The following is a 17,408-nucleotide window of genomic DNA, read 5'->3' on the forward strand; positions in this document are numbered from 1 at the left end:
CCAACTGTGACCACTTGTTTAGACCCCTCTGTCCTTTCAAACTCTCTGCAACAACCCAGATGTCTGCCACTTGGGAAACTGATGGCAACTGACACCTACCTCCCCAGTGTCCACAGTGAAGACAGTGACTGAGTGTCCATGTTCCAAGCACTGAGTAAGATGCTGGGCATATTTTCTATAATACTTTCAACCTCCCCACAAGGTTAACAATCACAACTTCCATTTTATAAAATAGTTAGACAGGTTTAGAGAGTTTAAGTAAGGTCATACAACCAGTAAATTGCAGAATCAGGACTTGAACACTAGCCTAGCTCTAAGGCCTGTGTGCTCTATGCACAAAACAAAGTAGCCCCGAGTTTAACTAGGCTTGAAAACCCCCAACCCCACCCATCTTCTTGTAAACCAACACTTCAGGCACTCACTAGGTTCTTTGAGACGTAGCTGTATGGCAGGGCTGTCACTCTTATCTCGCTTTATACCGAGCATTTCCCGCTCCCATTCTCTCTCTCTGTTTTCTTCTTCAATTTGCCGTTCAGCTTGGGAACAAATCCGCAAAAGCCTCAAGCAAAGAATCTGGTGGAGTCGCATAAAGATATACCAGTTGTTATTGACATAGAAGAGGTTGTATACTTCATCCATCCCTCTTAACTTCTGAGCTGCTGTATTACTAAACAGTAGCTTGGACTTAGGGGGACTGCCCCCAACACCATTGTGCTTCTTAGCCGCTCCTGTAGCTTCATCTACATCCATCTCTTCTTCTTCTTCTTCCTCTACATCTGAAAGATCACCTCTTTGAGCAAAGAGCAGATCTGGAATGAAATGATGCATGATTTGCTTGATTTTATACTTGTCCTCCTTCTGAATGCCTGTCTGCCTCTTCACATGGTGGATAATCAGAGCAGCAGCATCTTCTAGTATCTGTTTGTCTTCATAGGCAAGAGAAAGGTGTGGGCCAACAGGTACACCAGCATTCTCTTCCGTAGCCTGCTCCTGCCTCTGATGGGACAGAAACATAAAGTATTACATAACACGTCTAGGGCCACGGCAAACGGTCTTACAAGGCAACACCAGCAATACATTCTATTATTAAGCACAGTAACTACTGGCTCCCAATCCAAAAATTAGGACCTGATCTTAAGAATAATTTTTCTACCTTTTGCAGAAACAAAAAGATAAGGTGGGAAATATGGCTTAATGCCAAAATATTGGTACATTCAAGACTTTAATGACTTATAGGGACAATGGGACAGAATTAGGACCATCTTTTAAAATTCTAAATTAGTATTTATGGAAGATGTGAGGTCTAGGATTTTTTTTTTTTTTTTTGATGTACCAGGGCCAGGAACTGAACCTGGGACCTTGTATGTGAGAAGCTGGCACTCAACCACTGAGCTATACTGGCAACCCCAAGTTGGTTTTACCATTTGTTTGCTTGTTTTTTTTTGTTTGTACAAGGTACTGGGGATCGAACCTGGGACCACATATATGGGAAGCAGGTGCTCAACCACTTAAACTACATCTGCTCCCTAGGGCCTGGGATTTACTTAAAAATACTTCTGGGCTGGGGATTAGATAGTGAGAGATGTAATAAAACTGGCAAAATTTGGATGATTGTTTACATAAGAGTTCATTTTACTATTCTTTTTGTCTATGCTTGAAATTTTCATAATAAGAAGTTTTTTGAATTTCAGGATCACACAACTTCTAAAAACTCTCAATTGCACTCTCTGTTTACATTTCTATCCATCCCCTTTCTAAGACTGTGAGCTCTTAGAAAACAAGATTAGTTTCTTATTCATCTCTGATTCAAGTTCTCAATACTTTATATAGTCCTAGTAATATGCCAAAAAATGGAAGAGTAGAAGGAATTTGGGAATCTGTAAGTTTTTAAGAAGTAGGAAGTTGAAATGGACTATACAAATACCATTGTTTGAGAGATAGGAGTCATAAACTGAAACCAGGAAGATAAATTAGGAGACCAGCAAAATAGCTTGGGTATAAAGAGGAGGCTTAGATTTAAGATGGTAGAATCAGTAACAGAAAAGGCTACAAGAGTTATGAAGCAAGGTCTCGGACACTCTCACCTTCATATAGCAGAGGCAAATCCCAGAAATCAAAGCTCTGCTGAACATAAAGCCTGCAAATTCCTCTCACAGATGCAGAAACCCCCAGCTCACCTCATCATAGATACTCTCAATTTCATTGAGTAAGCTCTTAGACCTCAGGACCTTGGTGTCATTCTGTTTAAAGTTGATGCCTTGGTGGTCCAGAGACTTCAAGTAATATTTCTCATTTTGTTCTCTCCACACCTTGTTAAATCCTCTCTGAGCTTCTCGCCATTCTTCCTCTTTCATTTTCAACCTAGTGGGTTGAGGAGGAGAGTGGAAACAACAGCATATGGGAATTCAAAACAAATAGGCTAGGCTTACTTTATTTCAAAAGTATCAGAAGATATTCTAGGTCTGCTGGTAACTTGGGATGTTATCAAAACAGTTGAACTCTGTTATGTGAAAAAAGTTTATTCAAGATTTATTTTGGGGGAAACGGACTTTGGCCCAGTGGTTAGGGCGTCCGTGGTTCAAGCCCCGGGCCTCCTCGACCCGTGTGGAGCTGGCCCATGTGCAGTGCTGATGCGCGCAAGGAGTGCTGTGCCACGCAGGGGTGTCCCCCGCGTGGGGTAGCCCCCACGCGCAAGGAGTGCGCCCGTGAGGAAAGCCGCCCAGCGTGAAAAGAAAGAGCAGCCTGCCCAGGAATGGCGCCGCCCACACTTCCCGTGCCGCTGACGACAACAGAAGCGGACAAAGAAACAAGACGCAGCGAATAGACACCAAGAACAGACAACCAGGGGAGGGGGGGAAATTAAATAAATAAATAAATCTTTTAAAAAAAAAAAAAAAAGTCATGATTAAAAATAATTAAAAAAAAAAAAAAAAAAAGATTTATTTTGGGAAAGTTGTTTATCCCCCAAAGCCAGAAATCTTTACCTAGAATAGGTATTTCTCAACAGTATGCCTCAGAATACTCCTGAGATGTCAATATTTCTTGAAAAAGGGGCTCTCTTCCTTGGCCAGTTAAACCAAAGTTGACCACGTTTCTTTGCTGCAGGACTTAGAATGTTTACTATACTGATGTGAATGCAAAAATCCAAGAGCAGAGATCAGGCACAGTAATGCTCTTCTCCGGACACAGTTTAGGAAGCTCTGATCAGAACAAGTGATCCTAATATTCCAGAAGAGGAGATTACAGTAAAACAAAAAAACAGCCCTAGAACCAAAGAATATCCTACATCTCAAAAGTTTCATGCTAATGGAAACAAAAGGAGTAACCATTAATCTGTGCCAGCTCTTGAGGCAAAGACTGGGGAGGAAGAGTAAAATCTGGGCATTTGTGGAACTGTACAAAAGACAATAATACATATCTACCAGGAGATATACAGAGAAGACCCAGCTATCAGCAAAAGATTCAGTGTGGTCAAAAGAGTCATGGAATTTGTGAAGACTGAGGCTCAGCCCAGTTTCTGGCCTCCTACTTGATACCTAGCCTTAGATGGGTACTACTGCCCCTCTACACCTTTGTCTGACATGAAAGGTTGTTCGGTGAAAGAAGACATTGTTGGCAAAAATAGTAAACTATAGTCTATCACAGATTTTTCTTATTAAAGAGAAAATTTTGGGGTGACAAGCACAATACTGTGAATGTAATTAATACCACTGAATTGTATACTTAATCATGGTTAAATTAGGGAATTTTGTTATGTATGTTGCCACCACAAAAAATTTTAAAACTATACTAAGATGTTCACAGAGCTGAATAGCAGGAATGTGAGTGGTTTTCTTTCTCTTTTTTGTATCTTAAATATTACCTCAAACATACACAGAGTATGTTAAAGTGTTAAAAATTCAGAAATGTATTCATGAAAACAACTAATATCTGAGCAGCTGTTGATAGCAGTTAACATTAAACTGCATTCCTTTCTGTGTCTGTGTGTAGGTATTCTTGACAGAATTTTTGCTGTGCTCCCTTCTAGGTGATCTCTGAAAATGGTTCACTATTCCCTTGACACACAAAATCATGAAAATCAGGTTGTCCAAATCTTTGTGTTCACTTTAAAAACACGTGAGAAACTGCCCAGGCCATAGAGGGTACACATATCTGAAAAGCCACCAAGTATCTGAAAGATCTCACTTTACAGAAGCAGTGTGTGCCATTGTGTCATTAACTGGTGGTATTGGTAGGTATGCCCAGGCAAAAACAGTAAGGATGGACACAGGGTTGATGGCCCAAAGAGAGTGCAGAATTTTTGATACACAGGCTTAAAATTACAGTAAGTACTGCTGAACTTAAGGGTCAGATTAACCCATACATGAGCTCCTCCTGCCACACAGAGTATCTTTACTGAAAAAAGAACAAATTGTTCCTAAACCAGAAGAGGTTACACAGAAGACAAAGATATCGCAGAAGAAACTGAAGAAACAAAAACTTATGGCTTGGGAATAATCTCAGCATTCGATAAATGCAAATAAGTTTTTTAAAAATTCAGAAACATCTACCTTCTTGGGTCACAGCTCATACCAGGTCTAATACAATGGACTTTTCAAGGTTGGCTCTTTAATGTGGGCTGCAGAGAAGCCCATCGAGAAGCTCCACTACCCAACTCGGCATCTTATTTCCAACAACCAGGGTTGGGGAGGTCTCTTGGGACAACCATGGTGAAAACGAGAGCCTTATTTAATGGGACACTGAATCTGTCATGAACACTTAAAACACAACATCCACGTTGACTACAACAGGCCCATTCACTTAGGTACCTTTTAAGGACAATTGGGACAGCAATGGAGGGGTTCTTTCTCAAACCATCAATGATGTCAGCTGCTTTATCAGCATATATCCTTTGGAGTGCTTTTCGATGGATGACTTCTGATGTGCCCCCAAGGGTGTTGTCCAAGCGAAATTTAGCCTGCTCCTCAGCAGACAAGCGGGAAAGCTTCTTCTGTATTGCTTCTAGAACCCGGATTGTTGCCAGATTGGTTTCTAAAACTACATCAAGCTAAAGAGGAAGAAAAAGAAGTGTGCTTAGCACACAAAGGAGAACAGAATAGTGGTCAGAAGTATAAGGTAGGGAGCTAAACTCCGTGGATTTGAATCGTGGCTCTGCCATATTAGCCATATAAGACTGTTACATTATCAGTAAAGTAAGGGTAAGAGCAACAGCCCTAATAAGGTTGTTTTAGGGACTAAATACAAATATTGTATTCATCACAATGCCTGGTACACAACAAACATCCATTAGTAATGGATATGCAATAATTACTATGTCTATCACCATCAATGTGCTCTGGTTAGAACTGCTGGCTCCAGACCAGAGGGAACTAACTGGAATTACTAACAATTTTCCCTCAACTTACTTGAATTGCCACAATCTGTCACAAACGATAACTAAAAATTCCCAAAAAGACCACTCAAAATGATAAATCTGTTTTGCTGGTAAGTTTTTTCAGGGTACTCAGCCTTGTCCTACATCCAGTAGCAAAAAGAGCAGTGACTATCATGCTTTAATGAGTTCAATGTTATATTTGTAGGTAGTCATTTGAGTTCTTACTTAACTCCCAACACGAATTTTCTAATGTAAACTGAGTTGTCTTCTTTTCCTAAGCTTAACACTAACAAGATTTTCTAAGGCACATAAAATGAAGTAAATAAGCTAACAACCAAGTATCTGCAGAATAATGTTCCCTAGGTTTTTTAGTTTTGGGGCTGTGGTAGTTAATGTTGTTGTCAAATATTTCTAGGTCCCCTCCCCCAATTATGGACAAATGATTGACTGAAATTCCTGTCCCCCTTGTGATTCAATAACACCATGCAACTAGCTCTGGTGAATGAGCTATGAACAGGTGGAGAGAAGGGATTTTTGTTACTTCTATGCTGGAGCATTTATGGGTATGAGACCCTTTTTAGCTCTCTTTTCCCTCTAGTGATAAGCAATGTTCAAGATGGTAGTAGCCTGGGTCCCTGCTAAATGGCAACACACATGAAGCATGATCAAGAAATAAGCCTTTGTTTTTTCAAGTCACTGAGATTTTTGGGTAGTCTGTACCACGGCATTACCTAACCTACTCTGACTGATAAAAAAGACACTCATTCAAACTAGCCCATCCCACCAAATTCTAAGCAGATGCACACATAATACACTTCTTTAATCTGCTCTTGTAGCCACAAAAGGGAAACGAAGATGTTGCCTTGCATTTGCAGGCATTCCAGCTAAGAGAGAATAGGAACATCCTGTCAAGGAAAGATCCCAAGTTCTGCTTTTTAACTCATCATCTAACCTTACTAAACATAGGTAGCAATGAAATGCTTCCTTTACCCTGATAAAATTCCCCATAAATTAACATCTGTCATGATTTATTTTTCTGCAAGTGGTTGAAATTCCTCATAAACTCTGGGGCAGAGATGGCCAACCAACAGCCAGTGGCCAGGCAGCATGTGCTTGTCATTCAAAACATGCTGGAAACAGCTAAAGCAAGTGTGGAGGGTGAAGTTGGCAGAGAGCTAAATCAGTATGGATAAAAAAAATAAAGGTATCTCCCATCCATATGAAGAAGCAGAGTTGGTTTGATTTTGTATAGTAAATACAGAAAATAGGATACATGTGATTTTTACCTCTTTGAATACACTTATGTTTCCTTTTTGTTGATTATATCAGTGAATGATAGCCATACACAGAGGATTCTGAGGCCGCTTTCAGTACTCTCCTTCCTGAAACAGGTGCTATTTACCAGCTCATTTATTCACTCTGGTTTTTCCCTTCACAACTACTTTAAAACAGAGTATTTAACTTTCTTTCAAAAGGAGCCAAATCAATACCAGAAATATGAGAATTCCAGTTTTCCCAGAAGAGCCGACTTGATAATCCTGTCAAGATACCGCTAAAAGTAACAATACAAACAGATCTTAAATAATTTTAAATAGCTTCAAGAAACCCCTATAGGCTGTAGGACCACATATTATTGTAACGATAGAAGAACCTGTAACATTGATAGAAAGATAGTGGTTACCAGAAGTTCTGAGGAGAGAGGGAGAGAAGAATAGGTGGAATACAGGGCATTTTTAGGGCATTGGAATTGTTCTGCATAATACCGCAGTGACAGATACAGGCCATTATACATTTGCCAAACCTATAATATTATACAGTGCAAAGTATAAACCATAATGTAAACTACAGACCATGATTAGTAGCAATGCTTCAATATTTGTTCATCAATTTTAACAAGTGTACCACACTCATATACGATGTTTTTAATAGGGGAAAATGTGAGAGAGGAGAGGGTAGAATATATGGGCATCCCCTATATTTTCGATGTAACTTTTCTAGTATCTAAAACTTCTTTAAAAAAATAAAGTTAAAAAACAAAACAACTTACCACAATAATATTAAAAATTCAAAGGATAGCTATGCACTCATCAATGGACAATTTCAATGAAAAGAATTAAAGGTGGCCTCAATAAGTCACTGTTGCTATAAAAATACATTGGACAAATTTGTAAAGAATGTTAAGTACCACAACAAGCAGCATTTACCACAGAAGAACATAAGCCTCTAAATGTCAGAGCTCTTCAGTCTTAAAAAGCCAACCTGAATTCACAGAGAGGTATTTAAGACATCTCACATTTCCCCTAAACTTCAAAAGAAAACAGAGCTTGTACCTCAAAGCGTTCATCTTCACAACGATAGATATGTTCTTCATACTGTGTCTTCTTTGAACTAACAAAGGTGGAATCCTCAGACCATGAAGGAAAGGAAACCCAGGTATCATTTAAAACCTTTGGATAGAAGAAGAGAGACTGAAACAAAAGCCTAAAAAAACTTCCTGGTGAGTAAACATTCTCAATAAAAAGACAAAACTCTAGGGGAGGGAATAAACAGCTAACATTTAGTCTGAAAGTTTTAGCAAGCTTATGAAAGGACATGAGTAAGAATGAAGTGTTAAAAAGAGGGAAAACTGCAATTGTGTGTGTGGGGGGCACATGGGAACTCTACTTTCTATATGATCTTTCTGTAAACCTACAAACGTCCTACAAATTAAAAAATAAAGGGATATTAGTAAGGGAAAGGTTCTAAATACAAGTGCAAAACATTTTCTTTCAGAAAAAAAAGACTTCCTTATTCATATAAATTCTTGATCCCTAGTATCCTATCCCCTTCTGGAGGAAACTGAGGATTCAGGGCTAATCTTTACTAGAGAAGGCCTTACCTCTTTACAGAGAGGAGTTCGCCCTGTACACTTGGGCTGCTGGTAGCTCTTTGGTAGAGCTCGATAGCTAGAGCCCAACCGTTTACAGGAGGCATAATCTATCTCCATGGCAATGCCCTCTGTGGCTCGTTCCTTTGGAAAGGTTTCCAGATGTACAGACTCCTTATAGCCCAGAAAGTTTTTAAACCAATTAAACAATTCAGGGAATTTCCTGAAGAATCAAACAAAAAACCAGTGAGAAATGAGAAGCATGATGCAGTTATCCTGAGTTACAACCACCACTGTTTGGTGATGGGTCACAACTCTTAGCAGTTTTCAGGTAATTCTTAGATTGTGAAATACAGTCAAGATTCTAGAACCCTGCAAGAGACTGGTCTCTATAAACATCTGGCACTGATCAGGGGATCAGGAGGCCACTATTCTTACCCATTAGTCAATAGATACTTTAACGACCTCTCTGGCTATTTTCTCATCTCTAGAGGTGGACTGGAAGACTTCTCAGAGGTGTCTTTGACACTGTCATTTTATAAGCAAATGGACCCACTCAAAGTAATTTTACTTCCCATATACCCTCACAAACCAAGTACATATTACCTATACTCCATATCACACATCAGGGCTAAGCCTCTTGCTCCACTTACCCCAGGAAGGGAGAGACTAATTGCACAAGCTCAGCCCGAGAGATCACCTCCTGGTTAAAAATTACAAGACAGCGCAGGAAATTTTCATAAGCCTCTGCACTCCTCAGAGCCTTTCGCACCTACAGACACAACCAAAAGAGAAATAATTAAGTGGGGAATCAATAGAGTCTGGATTACTTTTTTAAAAACCGGGGAAATCTGAACTGATATTTGACAATACTAAGGAATCAATGTTAACTTTTTAAGATGTGATAACAATTATGCTTGAAAAGATTCATTTTAAAGAAAAACTTACTAAAATATTTATGGATGAAATAATATGATATCTGGGATTTGTTTCCAAATAATCTGGAATAGGCAGAAGTACATATGAAACAAATATGTTCACTAAAAGTTGGGAGCTGCTAAAGCTGGATGATGGGTACATGAGAGATCATTTTACTAGTCTCTTTAATTTCATACGTGTTTAAAATTTTCCATAGTAAAGCTTTAAAAAGATCCTGGAGTAAATAAGACACTTGCCTTCTCATGTGCTTTATTCTCCAGACCATATTAGAGTTACCCAAGCTTTTGTTGTCTCTCCTAACAGATGTTTATAGAGAATCTTTGTCAATAATGTTTTCAAACACCGGTGATCTTGAATAATGATCTTCTAAAATAAGATACTTCTGTTCTCTGCCATGATCTTTTGCTTCCTCCATTTACAATACTGAGTATTTTAACATCCAAAAATCTAAAAATGTTCAACTGTATAGACAAAGTAAAACTAGCTTGGCTAGAATATCAATCTGGAATTTCAGTTCTTTGTTAAACCAAATCAAGTGGGTTTAACAACCCCTTCTCTAGACTTCTTTATACTTTTCGTACTATCATACAGTAGATACTACATGGAATATGTACTTTTAAAGCTAAAGAAAGAGCAGTACACTTCTGTACTATCTACTCCATATTTACTTTTAATTTCTTACTAGCTTTTAAACTTACACAAAAGTGGACAGAATAGTCTAATGAACCCCAAGTACTCACCCAGCTTCAACTATGAATGTACAGCAAATTTTGTTTCGTCTATACCCATTTCCCCACCTCTGAATTTTAAAGCAAAGACATTTCATCTTTACATATTTTGGAAATATGTATATCAAGTAAGTACTCTTAGAAAAAAACATTACTCTTTAAAAAAAACCAAAACTTTAGTTTTAAAAAAATTCCTTAATAGCATCTAATATTGAGTCTATGTTCAAATTTCCTCAACTGTTTAATGTCTTTTTTTTTTTTTAAATCAGGATCCAAATAAAGTCTGCATGTTGCACTTGCCTGATATATTTCTCAAGACTTCTTTACTTTCTAACAGTTTCCCTCCCTTTTACTTGCCACTTATTGCTTGTAATCTTGACTTCTATATTTGTCTTAAAAGTACCAAATGCGGGAAACGGACTTTGGCCCAGTGGTTAGGGCGTCCGTCTACCATATGGGAGGTCCGCGGTTCAAACCCCGGGCCTCCTTGACCCATGTGGAGCTGGCCATGCGCAGTGCTGATGCGCGCAAGGGTGCCCCCGCGTAGGGGAGCCCCACGCGCAAGGAGTGCGCCCGTGAGGAGAGCCGCCCAGCGTGAAAAGAAAGAGCAGCCTGCCCAGGAATGGCGCCGCCCACACTTCCCGTGCCGCTGAGGACAACAGAAGCGGGTGCCGCTGATGACAACAGAAGCGGACAAAGAAACAAGACGCAGCAAACAGACACCAAGAACAGACAACCAGGGGAGGGGGGGAAATTAAATAAAATAAATAAATCTTTAAAAAAAAAAAAAAAAAAAAAGTACCAAATGCCCAGGCAGCCCTTAGAAATGTTTCAAATTAGAGCCTGGAACTGTGACTATTTAGCAGAGAGAGATCAGGGACAGCCTACCTTTCGAAGGCCTGGCAATAACGGATACATTAAGTCATTTGCCCTGTGTACAAACCCAAAGTTGCAAGATACACAGAATAAACCACCACCAGATCAATCCAGGCTGTTTTATGGGCTCCTGTAAGTGAGAACCCAACAACTGCCAGCTACCATGATGAAAGAAGCCTGCTAATCACCAAGTTGATTCCAAGTAGGAAGTCAGACCCAGGAGAGCCAAACTAACATACCACACAACTCAGTATACACCAGTATCTCAACTCTGGCTGCTCATTTGATTAACCTGAGGAACTTTGAAAATACACAATAAATCAGAATCCTATCTGTGCATACCCAAATTAAGCATCATAGCAATTTGAAGATTACAAACCATCTTAAATTCCCAACAATTAGTGTGAGCACCAACACTCCATTGTAGACCTGGGTATCTACAATGGAAACTCCAAACATCACTGAACAGGTACATCATGTAATTAAAAAGAAGAAAGCTGTCTTACACCACAGAAAATACTCGATTTTGCTGTAAGCCATTTCACAAAACCTAAAGCAGACAATGCTATCATTCCCAATAGTTCTAACAGACTGAAAGGACCTACAACTTGGAAACTGTTAAAAAGCACAAAGTCCTGTCAGCTTGATGCTCTAAAACAGAACCTACTTGTGGGTGGGGGTGATGTTCTTTTAGAATTAATAACAGACATTAAGTTAAATTCATCCATTACTCACCTTATCAAAAAATAACGATTCAGTGCCTACACCATGCTTGCTGGCATCTGCCATAGAAGAATCCTTTAGGCTGAGCAGTTTGGGTTTCTTCTGGAAAAAAATTACAAACATGTTAAGATTCAGAGAGTGGCCATTCTCAACCATATTATTTTCATCTGTGGTCTATGGTTCCATTCAATGACCAACTATTGATTAATAATTTGGAACAAATGAGAGAAAAGTCACTAACTCAATTTCTACCCTTCTTTATTTTTGTTTATCAGTTTCTTTCTCCACCAGAGGTTTATAGACTGTTCTACTCTGCAAATGTTCTCTCTATAAATGGTCATGGCATTACTGGTGATAAAAACTTTTAGAATTAATATCCTTATTTTTTTCCAGGGGGCCCAAAATAACTTTACCTGGAACCACTGCTTTATTTTCCTAGCTGGTAGAGGCAGAAAAAAATATTTATAAAAGGTACACTGCCTGGAATGCATAGAAAGCAATCTTTAACCTTTACCAACAGTTCAATTTAAAAACTATCTTGTCAGCAATATTCACTCAGACTAATTTAAGATTGCTCTTTTAAAGGGAATGAAGAGGTTATGACATAACCGTGTCAGATAAGAATTTACTTTTAGAAAACTACCCTTTAAATATCTGTGAAGAAATGCACCAACTTTGGGAGAAATAACCCATTTACCTTTGCAATCTCAGAGCACACTCTCTTAGGAGCCATAGCCTCTGCTGACAGTGCCTAAGGAGAAGGTAGGTGGGGAATTGTAAGCCCCCATTATATTGTTTCCACCTGTGGGCACTTAAGTGGGGGAGGAGACCAATTCAGGAATGCTGCCTATCTGCTGAGCTAATTCTTCCTAACTATATAATACTCTTTACTGAAGTGAATATAAATGCCATTACTGTGTTCAACCTGACTTCAAAAGGAGAAACCATTACACAAATACTAAAAAATGAATTCTTCTGCAGTGTCAGCAACCCTTAACATGTCAGTCTTTGTAGTTATTCACTTGTTCACCAGTTACTTCTTACTATTAGAAATTCCACTTGCTTTTCTCTTTAAATTCTAGATACATCTATCTCTTCAACGTTATATACTGCTTCAGAATTCACTGAAGCAATGTTTCATACAAATACCTAGTCTTCTCCCTTATCACAACTGCACTACTGCAGAGAGGAAGGGAGTAAGCTTAGGCTTCTGCAGGTAGACCATCAGTGATTAGCGCAAAAAAAAAAAAAACATGATGCAATAGATCACTAACAGGAGCTTAAGACCTCCTGCTGCTATAGCCCAAATGTCTGGCTGTGGAGATTATGATGATACAGATAAGATCTGGCAACCCAATGAAGAACCATGGGCAAAACAGGCCTCTAGTTCAAAGAGATCTCACACAGACAAAGCATTTTACTCACAAGAACACCTCAGACACCACTGACTGACTTCTGAAACATTTATCAAGTTCAATAAACTTTTTTTTAGCACAAAGCAGGTTTAAAGCATCAAATCAGAAGAGAAGAAAAATTAGTAAGTCTCAGAAGCCTTTGGCAGCTAACAAAAAAATTAATAAGATGACAGCTAATAGCAAAGAAGATAGAAGATTTAGAGAAAACTAATGAGAACTCAAAAAAGCACAGTAATCTGAGCAAACAAGTGTTGTAACATTCTTTTGCAAGCCAGATGAGAAGCTTTGCATTGAGTTTCTCTCCAAATATCCAGAATCCAGCAGTCAATACACCTGGTTAAGAACACATGACCCACCTTAGACTTCTTGTCCACTAAAATTGGTCCCCAAAGTCAAAATGAGTGGTCACTGCCCATTCTCACCTTCACTGGAGGGGTGGCTCCTGTTGTAGAGTGCCGGCGGATCTGGCAGCCATTCTGGCTGGGCCTCTGTGGCTTGTTGTTCAGTTGGGGCTTCTTCACAGTGCCTCCATGGTCATTTCTCACAGAATCTACCTTCTCAGCAGTTGTTTTGCTTAAAAGCTGTTAAGACACATGGAAGAGATTAAAGCTGTTATCAAAGCAATTAAGTATCATCCAGAAAAAGTGCCCTTCTGATTCTAGCTTCCTAACTTATCAAAGATAATAATCCAAAATAGTGTAGTTCTTTTAAACACAACTTACCACAGAGCTGTTGGCATCTGGTAGGAACTGTCCAAACTCTGACAATAGATCTTCCTGATTTTTAAAGAGACGAGCCACCTGGGCATACACTTCCTGCTCAGTCAGCGCTGGAGTATAGTTTCCTCCAGCTTCCTTGGCATTTCGCTGCTCTTTCTGATAGCAAAATTACAAATGGGTAGAGATCATATTAAAGGGCTATTGTTTTGAATGACACACTTTTGTACATTCTCCGGATGTCTAATAGGAGGTCTATAAGCTATCTACTTAGACTGTACTTTAAGAAGAAAGTCTATGTTCTTAGCACCTACTTCACCTGCAGGCTTTTAAATTGAGAAAGGAGTGGAATATGGTGGCTGACAATTGCTTTTAAAACCAGACAGTAACTGAGACTGTCCGGGGAACCACTATCAAATGATAAAACACAAAATATTAGAGAAATCTCTTTCTTCTACTGTAGGTTAACTATACTACGCAAATCATCCTCCAAACTTCCCATATACACAAGCATTAATTTCACAGGGCAGTAATTTTTAAATCTTCTCTAGCTTCTACTGGGCAATCAAGCCAGGCAAATCAAACTGGCTTTATAAACACTCACCACAGTTTCTAATTGGTTACTTTCCAATAAGAGTTAGTGGACCCCAACAACAGTTCTTGGATCAGATGCCCTCAGAGGGAAACCTGGTTAAAGTAGGCTGAAAGGGGAACCCTTTTTACCTGATATGTATGCAAAATCTCCAGGAATGCTTTGTAGATGTCTGGTTGGCCCTGGAACCTGTTCTTGATCTTATTAACATAGTTGATGGCATGATTAAACTCCACAGGCTGATTGTTCTGCAAGGATGGGGCCGTTCCCAATGAGATTGTCACTGGTGTGTGAGGCTGTACTGGTGGAGAACGTGGTGATGCATATGGTGGGAGTGGGGGAGTCTGCTGACTGGTTGGAGTATGTGCTTGTAGTTGGGATGGCTTAAAAAGAAAAAAAAAAAGCCTTTAGTCTCCTTAGGAACTGAGATGGTTTGACATAGGAAAGAAAGTTCAAACTGAATAGAAGCAAGGTGTCAGATGAACTTATATCTTTTATTTATTCCCCCAGTCCAGGCCATTTTAGTCCAACACAAATCATACTGGGAAGAGGAGAGGTTTGGAGGGTTCACACACGCTATTGTAAATATTTCAGTCTCACATTTTCTAAATTCAACATTAAAATGTAGAGGCATCTCCAATTACAGGGAAGAACTTTTCATATGCAATTTTTACACTCACTAAATCAACAGGTACAAAGAGAAAGGAAATCGTTCTACATAGCTCTTTAATATCAATAAAAGGGAACATCTCAATTGTTGCAGCAACTCCACATAAAAAAAGTCTTCTAGACCAGCACTGTCTGTCCAACAGAACTCTCTAAGATAATGGAAATATTCTTTATTTACAATGCCCTGTATGATAGCCACTAGTCATATGGGGCTACCAAGTTCTTGAAATGTGGCTAATGCAACTGAAAAACTTAATTTATTAAATTTAAATTTAAATATAGCCACACGTAGCTAGTGGCTACTGTATCAGACAGTACAGTTCTAGAGCAAGAATACACCATCATTGTCGTCATCATCATCACCATCATCATCATCACCATCAACAGGATCTTCTGCCTAGCTTGATCTGACCAAATATGGTAAATAAAGTAATTTTTATATGATGACCATGTGGGCAGTAGCCTAATTTGATCATGATAAGATGATCATTTCTGCCTGTGCTATCGAAGTACTACTACACAAAGTCACCAACTGTCAGGATACTCATGGGTTCAATAAGCAACAATTGGGGGCAAAAGTCCTTGTACATTGTTGATGGGCTGATTTAAATAGACATCTAAACATCTGGTGTGGAAATGTGAACCATTTTATGGTGATGTGACTACTGCATCTTCTCTGATAAAATCACTGTTAACCTGTATGTCTATCTAAGTATGACACAAAGGGGAAATGTCTAAGGGGTGTTATAGGGATACATTTCACATGATGCAAATTTTTCCAAGTGCTCACCTTGCTTACTTTGGCAGGTGGGGGCTGTGGAGCTGGCTGGGCAGGAACTGGGGCTGACTGGGCTGAAGGCTGGGAAGGATGTTGGGGTGGTGGTTGAGGCTGGGGCTGGATGCCATGGGTGGGGATCTGATGAACCTGGCCAGGAGTTGTCACATTAACCATGTCATTGGTTTGCACCTCAATCTTGTAGCCAGGGGGTAAGAAGGTGTTGAAGCCCATGATCAGGTCAGGGTGGCCTTTGAACAGCTGGGACACACGACTAATCACTCCTGGAGTGTCAATGCTGATATAAAAAAACAGGAAAGTGATGGCAAGCTTGATAAACACTCTACTAAGAAAAAAATTCACTTTCTACTAGGTTCTCTCAACAGGAAAAGAGATTTCCATGTTACAAAATTGACAACACATAAAAAATCTCTGAAATTCCAAAGTCATTCAAAGAGGCTTGGTCACAATTTTGAACAAAATATACATTCATTTTAACAGTCCTGTCAAACAGATACTCAGACAGTAAATCTAAAGCTGCAGTTCCCAAGTAAGATCCAACCTTTGATACACCAGTATAAATTATTTATTGGGCACAGTCTACACTGCTCAGATGATTTGCTATTTGTGAACCATGTCAGAATGCCAGTGGGTCTTAAACCAATTCAAAAATCAAATAGCCTAAATCATTACCAATGCTACTTCCCTGGCTGAGATGAAGTACTAATAAATATTTTTGTTAAGAAACATCTACCAATAGGTAGAAAACAAACAGTTTCTGTAATTTCCATCAATAAAGCAATACTGAAACTAAAGGAACATCCCAGAAAACCCCCCAAAGTGGGCATCCTTTATCTTCTAATGAATTATAATACGCTATATCCTTCCCCCCAAATCAACATTTCAAGCATAATGCTTGAGTACAACCATGCATGTCTTTTACCTCTGAGATTTAAATTCCTTCATGATGTCAAGGAAATCATTGTAGACCTGAGGCTGACTACCAAACTGCAGCTTCACCTGGTCAAGATAGGACAGGGCATCCTCCACCTGAGACAAGGATAAATTTCCAGATTATAAAAGAAAATAAGCCAAAAAAATTTTTAAAAGAAAAAATATTTAAATACCTAAATGAAGCAATGTAGTAAATGGAATAAAAACATATCATAAATATACACAGAAATTATTAAAAATTAGTATGGATGCCAATAATACAAACTCAAGCTTAAAATAAGAATCAACTCATAAAATCTGTATAGCTTTGCACTGGATAATTTTGGAGAGAATGATTAGTGAAGAATGATAACTTTAATATATTCACTTACTCATTTATTCATTTCACAAATATCTATTAAGCTACAATATGCCAGGCCCAATGCAAGGTGCTAAGGAATCAATAACAAAAAAACCAGTTTCTGCTCCATAGAAGTTTGTTGGGAATCATAACACAGTGGGGTAAGTGGGAATCACTGAATGCCCTGAGAGTATGCAGGAAAGGCATCCCCTGCCAAAAACATGGGTACATTAGGGAACACTTCCCCAATAGATGCTGTCTAAACTGAGTCCTAAAGATGAGTAAAAGTAAAGTGAAAACCTTGAGAGTCAAAGGGAGCAACATGGGTGAAATTCCAGACAGACCACCACATGGCACAAACTAAACTGAGAACAGTTTAGTTTGGCTAGAGGAACTGCAATGGAGAGAAGGAGTGATAGTAGTAGGAGTATCAAGGCATGA

General features: G+C 39.0%; 1 protein-coding gene across 38 annotated transcripts in view; it reads right to left on the minus strand.

The window, feature by feature from the left end:
• Nucleotides 1-17,408, minus strand: part of SIN3A (SIN3 transcription regulator family member A) — a 74,097-nt gene that overhangs the window by 19,671 nt on the left and 37,018 nt on the right. For 24 of the 38 annotated variants that reach the window (XM_058294541.1, XM_058294520.2, XM_058294542.1 and 21 more), the window contains 12 exons: nt 16,617-16,723; nt 15,689-15,971; nt 14,361-14,612; nt 13,644-13,796; nt 13,344-13,502; nt 11,519-11,608; nt 8,894-9,012; nt 8,253-8,463; nt 7,705-7,821; nt 4,809-5,047; nt 2,178-2,361; nt 423-996 (listed from right to left, as the gene is read on the minus strand). In XM_058294541.1, coding sequence (XP_058150524.1) covers nt 423-996; nt 2,178-2,361; nt 4,809-5,047; nt 7,705-7,821; nt 8,253-8,463; nt 8,894-9,012; nt 11,519-11,608; nt 13,344-13,502; nt 13,644-13,796; nt 14,361-14,612; nt 15,689-15,971; nt 16,617-16,723 — 2,488 coding nt within the window. The remainder of the gene's footprint in view (nt 1-422; nt 997-2,177; nt 2,362-4,808; nt 5,048-7,704; nt 7,822-8,252; nt 8,464-8,893; nt 9,013-11,518; nt 11,609-13,343; nt 13,503-13,643; nt 13,797-14,360; nt 14,613-15,688; nt 15,972-16,616; nt 16,724-17,408) is intronic. The other 14 variants (XM_058294552.2, XM_058294543.2, XM_058294530.2 and 11 more) reach the window with 1 other exon arrangement.

Source organism: Dasypus novemcinctus, chromosome 3 (assembly GCF_030445035.2).
Source record: "Dasypus novemcinctus isolate mDasNov1 chromosome 3, mDasNov1.1.hap2, whole genome shotgun sequence".
Taxonomy (NCBI): domain Eukaryota; kingdom Metazoa; phylum Chordata; class Mammalia; order Cingulata; family Dasypodidae; genus Dasypus; species Dasypus novemcinctus.